Raw genomic sequence first — 20167 nt, 5'->3', positions numbered from 1 at the left:
ACTGGTCTTTTTTTATGACAAATGACAACCTCCTGGCAAGTGGATACTGCCCGGCTATCTGATGGAGGTAAAAATGGAGGTGACAATGGTGAAAACTAACTAAGAAAGACATACACAACATGCACAGAGGAGGAAAATTCTTTAAGTAAAGGTACGTGAATTTGAATATTCTTACATTCAGAGACATGTATAGTGGTGGTGGTGTGTGGGTATTACAGTTAAGGACTAGACACGCATGCACTATTCCCTGATCTATTGTTCATCCGTTCTACAGTTCTACAGCAGCATTTGGGACGGGACGGAATGATAGAAATGCATTTACCAAGATGACATTAGACTGGTGAGTCTGACCCTGGAAGTGGTAGTACAACGCTGCTGAAGGAGACAACGGTAGATTGACGTTCGATACGGCGACGGTCTGTTCCAACTGGATTCTCCCCAGCAACATCCCCCGACCACGCCATAACTACAGGTGCTGCCGGATCACTGTCCTTAGCAGTACTTTGGTGTTCATCAACCGAAGACGCCATGTCTACTGACCCTGCAGGATTACTGTCCTTGCCGCTATCTTTCTCCAAGGCGTCGTTTTGAGAATGTTTGTCAAAGCTGGAAGGGCGAATTCTATGTAGAAGAGCTAATAAGCTGTTGGACCGGGCAGGTGGGACTTCGCTTTGCTGACTCCCACTAGCAACATCAACCGAAGACGCCATGTCCACTGGCCCTGTCGAAGTACTGCCATAGCCCTCCTGCTTCAATGGAGCAGGAGTATGTTCTTCAATCTCAGAGAGTGTACGTCTCGACTGAAATGTTGAGCTGCGGCGCCGAGCTGTCCCAACTTTTGAGTTTTCACAAGCTCCTTCAGGCCACGTTATGTCCACTGCCACTGCTGCTTCGTCAAATTTCCCCGCATACATCGATCGTACTTTCTGCCAGTCGTCATCCAACCAGAGATGTCCATGGGCTCCTTGTTTCAGGTCGTTCTCCGATGTTGCCTTATCTTCGGACAAAGAATTCTTCAGCGACTTTCCATCGATGTTTCTTGTAGGAATTGATGGCGGCATGTCGCTTATGACAGATATTTCTGCTTCGGATTTCTGCTTGGTAATGGCGACACTATTGGGCTTTTTCATGAGAAGCTTCCTCAACCTGTACACGCCGTATTCTTTGATTTTGTCATTTTCAGATTTACCCTGGATTTGTTCCTCCTCGACGACGTCGGAGTAGGCATCACTGAGAATGACTAGGAACATCATGACCAAGATGTTGGCGAAAAGGGTTACGAAGCCGAACAACATCAGCGGCCCAAGTACGTCGTGTGCAGACTTCAATGTAGGATAGTCCATGTCTCCAAGCATGACGCCAAACAACGTTTGCATGGTCCGTACAAAGCTTCCATACTTGGTGAGTTTTGTGCCGAGGACAAGGTACGCAAACAGGGAGAAAGCCATAAAGAAGGTGACAAATATAATCAGGAAGCTGAGCAATTTTGCCAGTGACTTTCTAGCGACTTTGGGTCCACGTTGTATGGTTTTGTTGAATCGGCACAAATACAGCATCTTTAAACACGCCACACAGACCAGCCAGCCGAGAATGTACGTGTTGATTTTCTCCCAGCTTGCAGCTTGTTTGTACTTGTTGTATCTGTGGGGTGAAACAACACGTTTACTATAGATGACACGCCAGCTTTTCGATGATAAAATTAGCGGTAACTTGTAATTTTAGAGTACTTTTATCAACATGCAGGAGAAACTGCATGACAATCTATGACACTGCCATTTCTAAACCAAATTTCCAATGGATAGAGACGTTACGGTTAGCAGAAGAAAGGGTGTTTTCCAATATACTAATATTCGGTTCCAAAAAAGGCATAAATTGCATATGCCGTAAAAAGGCATAAACTACATCTGACATCCCCTCAAGAGTGCCTAAAATACATTGTGGATGTCTACTAGTATAAAAAGCGATAGTCTCATGTATAGTAGAAATGCATAGTTTATGCAAATGCCGTACCTCTCATCCCCGCTGATGTTTTCTTTCTTGCTTGTGTTGAAGCCGAGAATCAGGTAGGCGGTATAAAGGTGAACCCCGATTTCCGCCATAGCCAACAGGGACAGCACGAGCTCCACTACACGCCAGAACATCTTGAAGTATTCTTTTCCCAACGTCAGTATCCGGCGAACTGAAACAATTTAAGATATGACATATACTTACAACAACCTAACACGATTATATTGGTGTAACAACAAAGATCAATGTTTATGTCTTTCATAATGACACGATATTTAAGCAGCGATTTGCGAAGAAATAACACAGTAATGAATCAAAGTAAAACGTTAAACTTTATTCCAACACACAATTACACAGAGGTCATTTTTTCAGCGACCACTGTAGCCTTCATCAGGATAATTAATGACCAATCACTTCCATGGTAGTAATGAATCAAGAGTCGCATTTTTAACCAAGTGTTTTTATTCATCCGACGTTTCAGTGGCCGTCAGCTACCTTCCTCAGGGCCATTCTGACTGGTTAACTTTTCAAATCTATAAGTGTGCTGTGCAATGTGAACAATTCAGAATTGCCCTGAGGAAGGTGACAGACGGTCACCGAAACGTCGGCTGAATAAAACAATCGGCTGTGAAAAAAGACTAACTAACCTTATAAAACTGTTCCCGGATACATGATACCGTTAAACTAAGGCAAAAGTGAAATAAGGCAAAGAATCCCTCCTACCTTCTTTATATGCAAGATACAAAGACACAAGTAGGAAGAGTCCGTGACATCCCAGCAGAACGAACCCCCAGGCTGTCGTGTACGGGTACAACCGGACCACCATGATCTAAACAGCATAAAAGACAAACTTTACTAGAACGGTAACATTTGCAAAGCAAATGCATACTATTATGCTTACCTTCGCATAAGGTCTACTCTTTTAATTCTGACTGAAATGCATTCATATATATGGTGACAGGAGTCCAAATCCCTCCTACTATTAAATTGCAACATTGTAACAATAGTTTCCATGGTGACAGACGTCCGGTTCAGTTCAGGTCATTGAACTTTGTTTGGAAAAGAGAAAAAGGAAGAGAAGGGGAAGATGAAGAAAAAGAGCAATGACACTATGCTTTCCTTCTTCGAAGGCAAACAAAATAAAGGAAAACATGTTGTGATTACCTTTACCTTACTTGTAATTATGTTGTGAAAAACTATTTGCTTTGCCTTACTAGCGATATAAAAACGGTGGACCATAGGATGTTAGATGTAACTCTTTCACAGTAATAGAAGCTGTCGAGTAAAACAATATTCTAAAACACATACCTCACTCTGTGGAAAGACTCTTCCTAGGTTGGTGAACTCAGCTAGTAAGTTGAAGACAGCGAAAAGGTTTGCGTTTGCATTGTACACGATGAACTCTATGAAAACTGCCCTCGTGTTGTCGTCTATCCAGTTCTTTTCCTGCAGTTCATCTATCAGTTCCATGTCGGCGCTATTGGATAGTTCCACTAGGTAACCGCCGCCGAAGTAGGTGCCATGTTCGCCAGAGTCAGGAACAGCCGCTGGGTAGAAGAAACGAGAATACATAAGAAATAAAAGACATTGTTGTAAACCCACTTACAGATTCAGTGTATTTCAATTTCACGTAAACGAAATAATGTTGACAAGATCAGACAAAACTGGTAAACACGTTGATCCAGTTAAACAAAATTCAAAAACATTATTTTCTTTTTTACTGCTGGTGAACTTGCGTAGATTATTATTTTTTATTTCTTTATATTTTTTACATAACAGTGATGTAGTATTTCCATTCTCTAACGTTTTTCTTAGTTCCTTACATCAAATAATCACTAGTTCAGTTCGATTTTTGTGATGCTGAAAATAGTGACGAAAATCACCCGAAAAGTCCGAAAATAATCCCCGTAAGTTATCCACCAGAAGAGCTTGAATTTCCTCTGAAACGGACAGACATTTACCGCGACGTTTTACCAACAAACATTTTACCGACGTTTTACCAGCAAACGTTTTACCAACATTTACCAGCAAACGTTATACCGACGTTTTACCAACAAATGTTTTACCGACATGTTACCAACAAACGTTTTACCGACGTTTTACCAACAAACGTTTTACCAACAAACGACGTTTTACCAACAAACGCTGGGCAAATATTTCTTCTGTAAAATATGTGTTATCCTTACCGCTAAGCGATGCAGGCTGATATATCCATGGTCTCTGGCCGTACGAAACATTCTCCCAGTTTCTTACGTCAAATGTCATGTTGTTATGTGTCCAGCCGACGTCATAACTGTTATCGTCACTGTCCAAGAGGCTGTAGGACCGGTCACAGTCAGACATCACCTTCGCCATTACCCCCGGGACGTCACAGCTTTTATCTGCAGACACTCGGACCTGACGGAGCCTGGGATGCCCGACTAGGAAACTACTGGTGTCTTCTAGAAAGCCTGGCCTGTTAAGGGACTTCTCATTGTACCATTTCACGTCGTGAAGGTCTGAAGTCATGTTTACTCTGACGAATTTCCAGAACATTTCAAAATCATTGACCTGAAAAGTAAAAGAAAAACGTTCAACGTCCAAAGTTGATCATTTTCTATTTGCTACACCATTACTCTACATGCAAATAATCACGAAATGATGAAAATGGTCAAAAGTAGTCATAAATAGCAAAAAAAGCAAAATATCCTATCTTGGTAATAGACACGATCTGGCTATACTTTACATTCGCTATCCTGGCTTTTTTTCTAATCAGTGCAGAGTACGTGAATCTGATCTTAACATCGTGTAACGATGATCATCAGTTCAATATTTCACATCAATTCCCCTCGCTTATAATTAAATGAATGAATGAATGAATGAATGAATGAATGAATGAATGAATGAATGAATGAATGAATGAATGACCTTTATTGTAAAACTACATATGTGCAGGTTCTGCTTGGTCTTCGCTTCTTACCTTTGAGAATGGTCCTATGAAGGTGTCACGAAGGTGGTTGGACATTTGGTACATGTATTGGTCCCTGTTCCCATTCGCTATGATTATCAGGAGAAGGATGTAGCTGGTGTAGAACACAAAGTCGTAACACGCATCCCTGAAGCCGAGCTCTACGAACCGCTGTTCCCTGGCAACTTCCAGTACACCCTGATCTGGAGGACCAGTCGCTTCTGGGGTTGTCTCTTTGGGTTGGTCTTCAGTCTAAGGCAAACAATGGCATAAGCACGTCGATAAAGGTAAGAAATCCTGGTAATCAGATACACAAGTGAATAGCAGTTGTCAAAAGTTGTAGATGCTACTTCAAAATCAGCACTGTTTCTTGAATAACATTTTCCTTGTATAATTTACAAATTAATCTTATTTCAAACCATGAGACCCATTGTTTTAATACTTGCATTTTGCTAGAACTATGACCTGTTTTAATACATTGTACAAATGACGTGAAAAATAAACAAGACACTCACCTGAGGTCCAAAAAACTCCTCATCTTCGTAAAGTTGAGCTGGAGGGACGTCATCGTCCAAGGAGTCAGGTTTCTAAAATATCAGAGGAACTGTGTTATACGTCGATGAGCAAAAAGTGTTTATATCAGTATCTATTTCATATATACGTAAATTGGTACTAAAACGCAAACAGATGCTAGTAAATTTTAACATTTTAACATATGTCTGTCTTACTATACATTTTGCATTTCGTACAACAATCTGCGTTTTCTTTACCTTTATTATTAACGCGAAAATGAATCCTATAAGTAGGATCTTGAGTGGTTGAGAGATGGCGAGGTCGAAGAAGAAGGAAGTGAGGAAGGTGAGAACCCAGGCCTCGGCCTTCTCACGGCCGTACTCGAACCCGTACAACATGGTGAAGAACGCCGACAGGGAACACGTGGAAAACACAAGGAACCATGCTGTAACACAGACGTCAACGTTATACATACTGTGACTACTTGTCTATTTCCCCGTCACATTGGTACAAGCCTACCATCCGAACACATTTATGTTGCTCAGGATAAATCATTAGGCATCATAAAACACGTATACATGGTAGCAAGCATATGCATATCAAGGTATAATTGAACACTTAGTTCAAGTAAGAAAGAAATAGACACACACATCATTGCTATGATCATTGATTCAATGTTTGTTGTCGATGATAGTTATATGGAACGTCAGGGCCTAAATTTAGAAACCAATAATGAAGACCGAGCATACAAGAAAAAAAGTCAATTTTATAACCGAAGATGAACTTACCGAAAAATACACACCACCATGGCAAAAGTCGTTTCTTCTTTTTCTTTGCCATCTCAGCAATTTTCTCAGATTGGCCACTTTGCATCACTGAAACACAGGCAAAAATGATGATTATAAAATCTACGTCAGACACCTTTCAATGCATCTGGGGAAAGTTTATTGAGATAAATTACGTAAGTACATAAATACGTAAATACAAAGTACATTATACCTGTGGCGTCGTAGCTTTCATCTTCCACATCATCAATTTCTTCGACCAAAACGGCTGTCTGGTGTGGGAGGTCTTGTTCTTTGGCTTGTTGTACAACTTTCTCGCTGACTTTAGCGGCGGATGTACCTTCACCCCCTGATGGCACTTCGTAGGAGGACGATTTCCGGTCTAATACAGTATCGTCCTTGCTAAACGACATCCTTGAGGATGCTCTGCCTTCTGGATCTTTTCTTGGTACGTTTCTCATATCTATAAAAACAGTGCCATTCCACCCGTGAAGGAAAAACAAAATTATTCTCCATTATCATATAGCCAGAAGGCCTCAACCAATCAGAAGGCTCCATTTGCCATTGGTTACCAGGCCGTAACCTCAAAAGTGGTCGGTTATTAGAACAACCCACCACTTTTTGGACCGTACCATTATACAGTGGACAGGGCACTAACAACAGTGTTACGACTTGTAGTATTTATAAATCAAAAACGTATTGTGGTTTCTTTTGAATGATATATTTCAACATACAACACAATTAAAAAGAAATAAATGAACATTGAACAGAAAAAGACTAAGAATAAAAACCCAATATATATCAGATACAGCAAAAGATACGGTTGCATGGTAGAAATTAATTTAATTCCAATTACGGATGTGGTAATGAATGTGGTAATAACACAATCTTTAAGGCGCTTACCCCTGATTTTTCTGGAAGGTCTGGCCGCGCAATTCCGGAAAATTTGGACAATGAGCAGATTGACGGGGATCACCATCAGAGCACTCTGGATACCGATCATTATCTGTAATGATAATTAATGTAGTGGTGGGGGTGAGCATGAGATGAAAACAATTACATACATTAAAAAGTATGCTGATTTTTTTCCCTATGTTTCAAGAAGAGAGAAGTAACAGTGGTTGACAGTGTATGATCAAAATAGCACAGTGTTACGCCAAAAAGCAGTTACTCAAGCAACTGGATATGGTTTTGAAGCGGTCATAATATACAGTGTTGTTTGCTTAATACATGCACTTTTAGTATTCAGTGTTGGAATGTAGAATTTCAGCATTCTACACACAATGCTTTACCATGTTTTTTGTCTTCTAGACAACATATGGTAGGCCATCTGGATGTGCATGTAGGCCATCTGGATAGAATCAAAAATTATAATTATTAATGCGGTCGTGACTATTGGAGACGGGTGCTCTCAACCCCGTGCATAACCAATGTTGATATTCTTCTGGCCTGGGGAGTAATAAGCAAATGATAATAATTTCTTCAATATCATTCCAGTAATATGGCACTGAACCAAGCAAATACATGTGTAGTGCAGTGTAGTATGTACCTGGCCCCAGGAGATGGGAAACTGTACTTGGAACCCCAGGATGTAGACTGGCGGTGGCTTCGGCATACTTTCTCCCTTACCGAAGAACATGATGTTGGTGAGCATCGTACACATCAGCAGAGACAGACAGCAGGAGATGCGCTGCACTCGGGTAAAGGGACTGTACAGGTGCAAAAAAAACGATTATTTGGGGGTAGAGATCTTGGACAAAACTAATAGTTCTAAAGTATTGGTATTCAAATACGCCATGCAAGTAATCACATCATCAAATGGTAAGTAACAGCCTATAACATGAAATCAATGATAAGATAACACTCTTCTAATTCGACAAACATATGGACATGCATTTGATAAGAATTTTGGAATTGCTTTTGATAATAAAAATTTTGACCCTCAGAGGCAATCATAATTCTATTCAATTATATAAGTACAATTCATTTTTCATCATAAGAAAAATAACTATTATTATCCATTAAATAATTTAGAACAATTATTTCTGACGGATCTGTTGCTACCCAAGGTCAACGTACTGTCGCAATGTTTTTGTAGCCAACAGATCAATATCAGAACAACACGAACCTCGTCGCGGGACGACCAATCACAGAAAACCACAAACCTTGTTGCTGGCCAACCAATCACAGAAAACCACAAACCTTGCTGCAGGCCGAACAATCACAGAAAACCACAAACCTTGCTGCAGGCCGAACAATCACAGAAAACCACAAACCTTGTTGCTGGCCAACCAATCACAGAAAACCACAAACCTTGTTGCTAGCCGACCAATCACAGAAAACCACAAACCTTGTTGCTGGCTGACCAATCACAGAAAGCCTCAAACCTTGTTTGCTGGCCGACCAATCACAGAAAACCACAAACCTTGTTGCAGGCCGACCAATCACAGAAAACCACAGATGGCCGTCGCGGAAGTCCTTAGACGTTTTAGTGGAGAAGAGACGAGCAAACCGGGTCAGATCCTTGTCTGTAGCCTTTTTTACTTCTCGGTCTACCTTTCCATCTCCCTCTTCAACAGCAAGCCAGCTGATTTTAACAAGAGGAAGAAGTAGAATCATACAGATCCATACAGATTTTCCTTCATTCCTGTTGTATTTATCTCAATTATTATGATCATTATCTGATATCTGTTTGTTACTTCTCGTTAGATCTTAGGCTTCCTTTTTATTTCCATCTTCGTTTCTCCATACAATTTATGAGGAGTCAGCCTTGCAGAGAAACTTGGTTTCTGTCATCGGCTCGTTAGGGATTTTCTGCTCTTTTTTAAATACACAAAAATAAAATAAATGAATGATATTTAGCCGAAGAAAAATAAAAAAAAAAATCTACAATTCACTTACTTTCAGCCATTACGACATCTTATGATATGTATCTATAATATTCACTATTTTAGAAATTCATCTACACGAGACAATTTGTACAACGCTTTTCTCAACTTTTTGACAAAATAGATGAATAAATATAAGAAAACCAACCTTTTCAACAGGAAAACGTGTTTGGCTTCCTCTTGAAGGTCGGTCACAATAACTTGCTCTAGGAACCTATATGACAATAAAATTAGTAAAATATCACACATTCATAACCATAATATAATAATTGTTTAAAGAAACATTTTCAAGGGGCATCATGTAACATATTTTCACCAGAAATTACGATATTTTAAGCAACAAACCTTGCAATTTTCTCTCATTTCTGTCTAACGTAAACAAACATTGTTGAAAGCTGTGTTCCCAGCTTTTACTCTTTCCGAATGACATTTTTTAATGGATTTTATGACGTCAATAGGTATTATTCAATTCGCTTTGTAAAGAAATAACCAGAACATTTACTTTTGGTATCGTCGTGCAACAACTTGTAAGTAAAAGTTCCAACACCATTGTAGAAGCCAAACGCTGAAGGTCTCAATACGAATAAAACGCCTTACCAGGACGGGTAGGGTCCTATGTTATTGTGCCAAATATGGATAGACTGTAGAGGACCCAGATGTACAGATGACGTCACCACGAACGTGTCTACAGCGCCTTGCTTGAACGTGATGCGGGTTTTGTCTTCCAACACATACGGAACAGACTGACCCAACTCTCCTCTTAGCACCAGGAACACCTGGGACAAAACAAAAACACAATTCAGCTATATTATTAGCAGTGAGCGTTATTTTATTGTCAGAAATACATTGATACGTAAATGCATGTGGATGTGCATGTAGCAACATTTGGTAACAAAATAATCAGATCAAGACGACCCCTGATTACAGAAAGCGGCGAGAAGCATTATTCCATTCAGAAGCTCAGGAAGGTGTCTGATGGACAACCTAGTTGAGAAAAGTGCTGGTTGAGTATATGAAATTGCCATTATGGAGATAAAGACGGTTCTAAATTTGCATCTGACCTGTGAACTGGTTCCAGCGTTGGCGCGGGTTCCCGTGAACACCTGAACCTGGTAGGAGTGGCTGTTTCTACCTGCTCCTCTCAGCACTGTAGCCCCAACCTGGAATAAGAAACCGCCATTTCTAAACATTACCATCAGACAAAAGTTTGACATAATCAATGACCTCTTTAGATTACGTTACATTGGAAGAACAAAATAGTCAGCTCTGACATGAAAGGCTTACGTTTTCATTTTAAAGCCCAGCCTAACAATACAAGGGTGAAATAAACAACTGTTAACAATCAATTGGTTAATGCCTGCCGCAACTGTACCAACTTTTTGGATTGATGACCAAATTTTATTTCATTTGGACTATTCTTACTCTTATCCTACCTTTGACAAGTCCTTTTTGTCCTCCCATCTTGCCCATATCACAATCAGAAGATAAAGTCCAAACAGGACTCCGATGGTGATGACAACCGACGGGTTCTCGCCGATGTTTGCGAAGCCCTGAAGCGCCGACAGGATGTTGAGGGAGTTCGGCGCCACGAAGAACTGGAAGTCGGAGCCGAACGTGGTGAGGTGGTCACACAGGCAGTGGGTCAATGTAGTACTGGTCAACGGGCCAACCTGGAGGAACAGAAAAAGGAAAGCTTGAATATCTTGTCTTCTATCATAGTAAATGGCAACCGATAGAAGCAAGCAAGAAGAACGAGAATGATCTTCACTTCCAGTTTAATTACGGACTAATTTCCATTTTACAGCAACTGTACATTTAGATGGGCTAATATTGTAAATTATGGGTAGAAATTATGTAATAAATATGCAGCAGACATCAATGACCCTTGAGGATTAACCCAATTCTGCAGATTCTGGTAAGGCCATGTTGATTTGATTATATGGATGACATCCTCCGGGAGCCCCAAAACTGATGCGCGCGTGCGAATAAAAAAAAGTTTTGCAAAAAAGAAAGTTGTTTTCATTATGAAATCTACGTGGTCATGAGGGTTGAACAAATGGGACAGAATATGGTTTGGCGAATAATCTAATCTTCAAATTCATTTCCTTTTTTTTCGTTTGATTTTGGCATTCTACGACATTGGTATAGTTTTTACTTATTTTTTTGTAACTTACGGTATATTTCTGCTCATTTTGCAACTGTTTTGTACGATTTACAGTATGGTTGAAAACTTTTTTTTTTGAAACGGCCGAAAATTCATGCGCGCGCGGATGTCATCCATATAATCAAATTAACATGGCCTAGCTGGAGCCTGGGAACTGCCATATTAGGTTAGTCCCCAAAGAGTCCTTGATGGCTGCTATGTATACAATGTTATATTTCTTACATTATTTTACTAATAGTTTACGATATTAGCCCATCTAGATGTTAGGTTGTTGAGTTATGGAATTAGTCCAGCTTGAACTGGAAGTTCGGAATTAAACTAGGGGCTGTTGCAATAAAAATATCTGCTCACCTCACACCCATCAGAGCTCCATTGTTGCTGAGCGTCATCAAAGAACAGGCACTTAGAAGTGAAGATCTGGAGAGTGTAGTTCAAGGTGAAGTTTACTCCACCATATCCCAGTTTCAAAGCTTCTGACAGGTCACCCCACATTACTGTGGTATCGTTGGTACTCGTGTCGTTCGTGAATGGCTCGTGGTCCACCCCTTCAAAACAAGAAGACTTTCAAAATACTGAGGCAGTTATCACCTTCTCCGTGCTTCTTACTTATCATTAATACATGTAAGCTGTTTATTATTTATACATATAAGTTATTGATACTGAGTCTCATCTTGAAAGTTTATCTGTGTTGGTAGAAGTCATTATGCAGCAAGTTTAAACTGTAATTTCCAACACAAGAAATTGGACTGGAGTTGTACATTCGAAAATTTGGGTGAGTCCAATTTCTTGTGTTGGAAATTACAGTTTAAACTTGCTGCATGATACTGAGTCTCGTTGATACTATGTGGTTAATGTGAGAAAAACACAAAGGGGTAAAAATATGATACACTTAAATCTAAAATACAGTAACAACCGCCCGTATAGTAAAATAAGGTCCTTAATTATGGATTACATATCAAGTAAATACCTCATTTGATATGTTAACTTAATAATTATTTAATTTACTTTACTAAATAGTTAACGGTTAAGGTTAATACAGGTTCGTAATTTTGTACATGAATCGACGGTTAATCAGGTATATTCATTCAATGTTTGTATTTATTATCAGAATAATGGAACTTTACCAAGAAACAGTTGTTCAGATCCGGTCAGACCCAAGTCACTGGCTGACAGAAACCACTGGAACGGATCTGGCCGGAGGTAAGAGTTGTTTCCTAATGGAATTGAGTACATGGAGTCCACCGCTAATGGCAAGGACGTTGTCCAGTTATAGACCTGTCGGGAGGGGGCGCTGTTGATACCGAGGAACAAACGGATAGGTATTCCTTCCACGTGAGGTGTGACGGTGACATGGACGGAGCTGTCTGCTTCGGTAACGTTGAAGGAATGCATCTGGAAAAAAAGCAATATTTCTGTTATTCTTGGTAAAGACTATATAACACTGTACTGCAAGACCCGACAATCATCCACAAATCGAAGAAAAACTTACTACTCCCATTGTGTCTTGCCGTACTCTTTGCGGTTTTACGCTAAATATCACGTTGCAATTGGGTAGTTGGAGTCAGATAGATTCCAGTATAAATGAAAAACATTGCAAGCAGATGTCAGTTGGGAGAGAAAGGATGAATGGGAGAAGCGTCAGTACAATGCAAATCACCAATTTTACAAAGTTTTTTGAGTGTCACATCGTCACCACACTAACGCAACCCAAACAGCTATTCCCCTCTTCGTCCCTTTTTTAAAAAAAAATTTCTTGTTTTCTCACCGACATGACGTCCTGTCCAGTCGGTGTGGTCTCCCCACGCTCTGTCTGCACCACCACAGTACCTGGTTTCTGCGGCATCATGACGTCAATAGGAACCTGCAGGTCATTGACCCCGACAGGACCCGAGTCACTTCTAAACTTCAGTGACGCCAGAGGTGACTTAATCTTGTCTGAGTTGCCGGCGTAGGAATATGGGTTCAGGGACGTGTGGTAGTTCTGTTGAGCAAGAAATATGAAGGATACATTTTAGAAATTTTAACTAATGTCAGAAAAAAACATTATCCTTTACAAAGAAGACCATTGCTCAACATATGCTTTATTTTCCATATTGAGTATGAGTGTTCATAAATCTTCAATTTACGTGTATTTTTTTTTTATTTTACTGCTAAACATATAGAGGGTGGGCTATGGTTCTCATTTTCAAGATCTTCCAAACATCTCTTACGAGAGCGGCTGTTACAAAGGTCAAAATTACGTCCATTTAGTTCACAGCGAGATTTTCCGAGATTTTGCGATATTTTCCGAGAATTGCGTTGCACAGCGTGGCCATTCTTGCCGACACAAGATGGCGAAAAACCGATGATCGCCCAGAAGATTTAAATAAAACGCAAAATAAGATATGCGGTGTTTGCGCGTTGCTTCATCAAATGTTAAGCATAGTGCTAATATATAATGACCGTATGTTCTTAGTGGCTTAATTTTGTTTGAAAGATAAACATGAAAGTCACCTCAAACCCCACGGATTGTCCACGGCCACACGACTGTCCAAACAGAGTGGAGGCATCCGGAATCCGGAACCACGTGTCGCTGTTTTCCGAGGGCCGGACGATCTGTGACCTCATGTCCCGGCAGTTCTGCCTCTGTAAGGCCATCTCAAACGGACCCTGCTGGATCACAGTCGGCTTCTCGTTCGGTCGTTTCCGGGCAAGCATCAATTCATTCATAGTGTCTATGGCAGCAAAGATGCCCTGCGTTGTCTTCTTTGCCTAAACAACAATAACGAGAAAAATGGTCAACAAACACAACAAGAGAGTTCAGCAAGACAACATCCACCATGATCCAATGGTCCTATTACATTATCACGTTATGGTTTACCGCAATGAATGTCGGGACAGTTTGTGGTCAATTGATGTACAGGGGTGCGTCGCGCGGTGTGTGTTTGTGTAGCGTTAGCCTTGATATAAGGCCTTTATACTACATTCGTCTATTGTCACAACTAAATCACCCATTATGGCATGTAATTCTGTGCCAATAAAACTAGACGCAGCAAAAACCAAACTAAAAATTATCTTTATTCTTTAACTGACCGTTCTAGGATGTTCTTTAGAACAGGTAATCAAACTGTGACGTAGTAATGCAATAGCTCAATTGATAATCTTACAGACCAGAAATTTCAAGCAAACATTTTTAGTATCTTACTTTTTCAACTTGGTCATTGTCAGTCTCATTGGAGATTTTGGTCTTGTCAGATACCTTTGAGGATCCAGCCATTATATTGACTACAGCTGTAAAGGCACAAAAAAACAAACACTCATTAATGAAAAAGTAACATAAACAGTTGATACCCTTTCTAGATTTATGTATACGACACGGATATTGATTTTAACGTTAGTAATGATAACTAACTTGATGAATGAAGACTATGATCTCTTCCTCTTGATTATAATAAAACTGATTGACGGGAAAGAACAAGAAATCAATATACATGTATATGTGCGAGCATAAACAAAGAGCCTTCACTGCACAGTAACAAAAATACACAACTCACATGTTTGTCTAAATGAATGACTATGCAGAACATAGGAAAGCAGAAGAAGCAGCATCTAAGTATCTTTTTGCCACATAGAAACAAACAAGTCACCTGTAAACATGAATGAAGACGACTTTTCTATCTGGCCTATTTCCAGGTCCTCAGGAGGTAAACTCTGAAGAAATCCTGCCATGTTCTTTAAGGAATTTGCAGCAGCAACCTAAGAAAGAAGAAGATCAAGCAGTGTTTTTATTTACACGCCAAGTCCATCATCTAACTTAATTTGATGATGATGATAATAACTGGTACATTCAGTTTATTTTATGCACTATCATCATTATACACCATACGTCAACATATATAATGTCACTTTAAAAAAATGTTTTGGTAGATGTTTCAGAAAGTCTCAGAAATATAACTGTATGTTATAATCACCTGAGAGTCCGCTGACACGTCGTCCCCTCCGCTTGTGGCCGAGCCCAGCGCGCTCGCTACAAGGTTCACAGACGACACGCTGGTAGGTTTGATGGTCGTCAATGCGCTAACAAGAGCCTCTCGAGCCTGTTGATGACAAAATGAAAAGCATTTTAGTTACAGTTTTTTACCAGCGTTATTCTATTGCATTAATAAGTTTAAATCAAATTGTAATTTTTGTCATTGAAGAAGTTCCCTCTCATAAATACATTATGAAGTGAATGAAGTTTTGATCATCTATACCTCAGTGGCTGCCCTCCGTGTCTCGGCTGACGCGTTAGTCGGGACCGTGTTTAAGACAGACGTCACGCTGTTGGACATCTGCACCAAGGACTTGGCGTCTCCTTCCCGCACCAGCTGGGTTAGAGGACTGTTCTCCCCAACCACGAGCTGCGAGGCTACGGCTGTGGACTGTTCTGCTGGAAGTGCCAGGACCTGCAACATTGCACAGCATTGTAACATATGTATATTTGTACATGTATATCTACATCCTACTACCATTCGGGGAGACAACTTGTAAAGGTGATCTTCATCAGCTGTTTTGTCTACTCCTCCATTTTAACATATGTAAAATTCAAATGAACAACATAAGAACATCTATACAAATATTCTTTGCTGTGAATCGTACATTGCTGAGAACTGAATTTTGCGTCGATTAGTTTTTTTTTTTTTTACTTTAAATATCTTTATCCCGTATAAAGATACGGGACCTCCATGGGTACCTGGCTACACGTATAGGGACTCAAATTAGACAAATATAGGATCGTTAATTGGCCAATTTTCCGTAACACAAGACTCAACAATTATTTATTGATCATTCGCAGTAAACTTAATTATAAGTACCAGTTACTGAATTGCGAATCAATGAACATTTCAAGTTAAGATACAGAATCATTAGGAAGACTACAAATGCTTGCTAATACTGTGAAATGTTTAAAATAAAACCCATATTATTATTAGTATTATGGCTCTGGTATAGTGACTTGAAATGACCTACATGTAGACTGATAACATTACATTTTGCACCTCACCTGAACAGACGTCTCGACGTTCGATGTCGCTCCGAGAGAATCCGAGACTTGAGCTTGGATTCTCACAACAAAGTCACGTGACTCTTGGCCAACAGGCAGGAGCTGTGGTGGTGTCGTCGGCTCCTGTCAAAAACAGAATTTTAGCTTGCACAAGAAGTCTTGACATGATACAAACGTCATCAATGAATTCTACATCTTCATATGTGATGAGTCGATATGTTAGGGATAAAAGCAGAGGGTTATCAATTCTTAGGTATTTCAAGACGTTATTACATTTAGGGGAAACATACACATACCGTTTCTGTGTACAGCGGAGTAAATCCAGCAGCAGCGTCCGTGTTGAAGAGGAAGGTGTAAGTCAGAGGCTCGTCTGAGTCAGAAAACCCTACGGAAAACGATGTATAAAAGGAGCCACTTGTCAAATTGTGTCCTCAAAAACAGTAGCTTGGCCGAAGAAAACTAGCAAAATTGAAACCTGAATAGAAGGGGCTCTTTGTCAATTTGGGTCATCAATATCAAAAGCTTTCCTAAATAAAACTAGGTAAACTTGAGTTTAGATACTAATTTTGTTATTACAATAACTTTTATTACAGAATTTCAAACGTTCCACTAGGTTCTCCACTAGCTCACACAACTTCCAAATTCTTTGTTCGAAATCTTTTTACAGTGACAGTTTCTTTCCCCGTACGGCCAAGCTTTGGAACTCCCTCCCTGACAAGTTTTTTCCCACCAACCTACAATCTACAGGCTCTCAAATCAAACGTTCACCGCCATCTCTTGACATAGCCATGCTTCTCTCATATTTCTAGTTCAATGCAGAGAAGTGGTCGTATAGGCCTTGCATTCAACCACTCCGTTAAAAAAATAATAATATTGTAGAGGCTAAGTATTTTCAAGGACGTTTGGCCTGTATGTCAAACGTCCTTAATATGCCGTGTCATCCAGGTCATACGTACCTGTACAAGTAAAAGTGAACTCTGTCACCATGGCCGTGCCGTTTTCCGGGCTGACTGTGCAGCTTCCGACCACAGGCGGCTCGTTCGGCTCAAAACTGTACTCAGAGAAGCCCTGGCGACCGTAGTCCAGTGAGGCTTCGACTCTGAACGTGTAGTCACCAAGAGCCTATAGGTATACATGAATATATGTTGGTAATACAAATAATCGTGCTTTGATTCTTAGCCCTTCATGTATTTGTGGGTACCCCTGCGAATCTATTTCTCATTTTATATTACACTGTCCTTTGTTTCTTAACAACCTTTCTGTGTTAATCGGTTCTTTGATTGATTTAGATGCCCTTTCTGAAAGTACCAGGCTCCATCTTGTACTCAGGGGATAGTTTGCGATACCCTCTGAATACGAGTACAATGAAAAAAAAGTTATTTACCCAAGCTTTTATAAGAGGCACTAAACGTTTCCTTGTTACATGGTATACTCCGTTTTGTTTGTAACATATAAATAAATATAAATGATATAAATCTGTATGACTATTGAATGTATGTTAAATGTTAGGTGGGGCTGTAAAATAAGTTGTATAACTTCAGTTCAGCCCCACTTCGTCCTTGTATTTGTATTGCTTTATTCAATAAAAAAAATACAAATACGCAACACTGCCTTATACCCACACTACCTTTAAACGATCAAAAGCATAGTATAATACCAGAGACAATTTGTTTATTTACGGATAAAACGTTTTACCGTGAAAACTTCTGGTTCAAAAACCACATCCGGTAGGTTTCTTCCCGTGGTGCTCTCGGTGTCCCAGTTCAAATCGGACCTGCCAAACCCGTCCGGAGCTTCCTGTAACGTCCAGTTGTAACTGACCAGTTCGTTCTCCTCACAGTTTGTACACTCCGCCACCAGAATCAGTTTCTCTGACGGGTTGATTTTCCTGTTACAGTTGCTGAAGCATCTATAAACAGAGGTAAAATACAAGTACTGAAATCAATGCCAAACGATCAGTTGTAAGTTTTCTTAATGTTTTCTCATTCTAAGGGAACTTCCAAAAAGACTCGGGGGTGTCTACCCACCCCCACCCCACCCCGATAATACCCCCCCCCTTCTTAATAGGATCTTCTTATGTTGTCCCCGTATATCTACATAGATATGAAGAATGCTCAAACACAGCAGATTTCACCAATAACTGTACAAGCACAGTTCCATTCTAATCTAATATATAGGCTTTTGCGATGTATAACAGCATCATGGCATGATTATCTATTATAGCATAAGTTGTGTCATAAGTTGTATATCGTGAAATGTCTGTACAAGTTCTTATGAACATTAAAGTTTGTTATTTTAGACTATAGACCAACACATCAAGGAGGACCAACACTAGCAGCATCAAGAATTGGTATAAATACTAACCACGTTTCAAAGCTGCAGGATGCCTACCTGATCGAGATGGACGGAGATCCAACCGGGAAAACCTCCAGTGTTTGAGAGGTCGTCCCAGGAATTCTGTCCTGGAACGATACGCTCAGCTGGACAGTCAACCCACGTACACTCGGTTGGAGGTTGTTGGAAGAAATGACATACGATTGGCTGGTTCCACCATCACCAAAAACGTCTTCGCATGAAGTTCCTATACCAAGGTAAAACATAGCATTTGCTGATGTAATTTTTTTAATGATATGTGAATGTAAAATTTTCAACAAAAGTATACATGAAAAACATGATTAGAAAATTACAACTGTTGTTGTTAGAACATGGATTATGGAGTATACGGGTTGATATATGGAGTATACGAGTTGATAAACGTACAACTGTAATAAACTTCTGTAAATGCCGATAAATTGTAAGGAGGCTGATAGAAACTTGAAGATGCCACGTATACTACAACAACGTACCTGATTCTGTTACACAGGTCCAGTTATAGGTGAAGTCTGCTGCGTCTGTCACCATGGCGTCTGGATCTGTAGAAAACGAACCGTCGAGGACAATGTCGGAGCCACGTGCGAGTGACTTTGCTGAGCCACCGGCAATGTCAGCCACCAGTGCCGAAGATAAGACATTCACCCACTGCTCAGCTGACGTCACGACACGGAGTCCAGACAAGGTCTCCTCCACCGTGACCTCCAGCCGGATGGCGACCTTCCCGTACGGCAGAACGTTCTTCGGTAAGGTGAGTTCAGATCCGGCTGTTTCAACATTCTCAGGAATTGTAATTTTTGAGGGGGTTAGGCCATCATCCATCGCGTACAAAGACCAATTGAAAAGGAATGAATAGGCTACGTTACAGTCCACTGATACGGTAGATTGCACAGTAAAAGGTACCCTCCGTTTGATGTGGACAGGAGCCGAAGAGTTGGCCCCCTCCTCCCACCAGGGCTATGTTGGGGTAGCACGAGGCGCAGGCGTACGATCCCTCCCTGTTGAAGCAGAGTTCGTCACGGAGGCACACATGAGCTCCCGTCATGCACTCATCAATATCTGAAAAAATTTGGAGCAAAAGCCTTGGTTTTTGCCATTTTGTCACGGTTTGAAATCACGTCTGTTACAAATGTAACAATTTAAAAATTCAGAGGACAGCTAGAATCAGTTCTGGCTACACGAACTATTTTTTACCTGTACAGAGAATAGTCCCGTTGCCTTCATATCCCGGCTCGCAGACACATTTTGCTCCATCAGCTATCTCTATGCAGACGGCGTGATCAGTGCAGGTAAAAGAGCCGCACAAGCTCGAGTTTCCCGTAGCTGTCACGTTTCCTGTAGTAATACGTGCATAAACATCTTCATTGGGTATTGTTGTCGGCTTGCCTTACAGATACATTGTGCTGATAACGCTGAGTCAAATTTCCAATCCGGGGCCCGGCCGGACAGTCTTATGGAACGAAAAGTACGATT

The 20167-nt window shown here is 40.4% G+C and overlaps 1 protein-coding gene across 1 annotated transcript; it reads right to left on the bottom strand.

Annotated features, from left to right (window-relative positions):
- Positions 1 to 212: 212 nt before the first annotated feature.
- Positions 213 to 19516, bottom strand: LOC109470095 (polycystic kidney disease protein 1-like 2). The gene is made up of 31 exons (XM_019768875.1): positions 19171 to 19516; positions 18716 to 18905; positions 18020 to 18233; positions 17281 to 17446; positions 16621 to 16709; positions 16325 to 16447; positions 15537 to 15728; positions 15255 to 15380; positions 14931 to 15039; positions 14489 to 14574; positions 13798 to 14055; positions 13070 to 13285; positions 12429 to 12696; positions 11656 to 11849; positions 10574 to 10810; positions 10202 to 10300; positions 9738 to 9916; positions 9289 to 9354; positions 8678 to 8839; positions 7802 to 7961; positions 7156 to 7258; positions 6467 to 6715; positions 6256 to 6342; positions 5725 to 5912; positions 5470 to 5541; positions 4967 to 5206; positions 4194 to 4557; positions 3316 to 3554; positions 2731 to 2836; positions 2011 to 2179; positions 213 to 1641 (listed from the first exon to the last, which is right to left on the bottom strand). The coding sequence occupies exons 1-31, from the start codon at positions 19514 to 19516 to the stop codon at positions 333 to 335; spliced, it is 6606 nt and encodes a 2201-aa protein (XP_019624434.1). The 3' UTR covers positions 213 to 332.
- Positions 19517 to 20167: the final 651 nt, after the last annotated feature.

The sequence above is a fragment of the Branchiostoma belcheri genome, unplaced genomic scaffold (assembly GCF_001625305.1).
Source record: "Branchiostoma belcheri isolate BF01 breed outbred unplaced genomic scaffold, Haploidv18h27 scaffold22, whole genome shotgun sequence".
Lineage (NCBI taxonomy): Eukaryota > Metazoa > Chordata > Leptocardii > Amphioxiformes > Branchiostomatidae > Branchiostoma > Branchiostoma belcheri.
This window is presented reverse-complemented; position numbering and strand designations above follow the sequence as displayed.

What these genes read in the sequence shown, in the direction of transcription:
- LOC109470095 (XM_019768875.1), bottom strand. Translation starts at nt 19,516, where the DNA reads ATGGATGATGGCCTAACCCCCTCAAAAATTACAATTCCTGAGAATGTT. An exon ending in TTTTCGCGTTAATAATAAAG is followed by an intron (nt 5,542 to 5,724) that starts GTAAAGAAAACG and finishes CTGATATTTTAG; the next exon opens with AAACCTGACTCCTTGGACGA. An exon ending in AACATCAGCGGGGATGAGAG is followed by an intron (nt 1,642 to 2,010) that starts GTACGGCATTTG and finishes TTCACCCCACAG; the next exon opens with ATACAACAAGTACAAACAAG.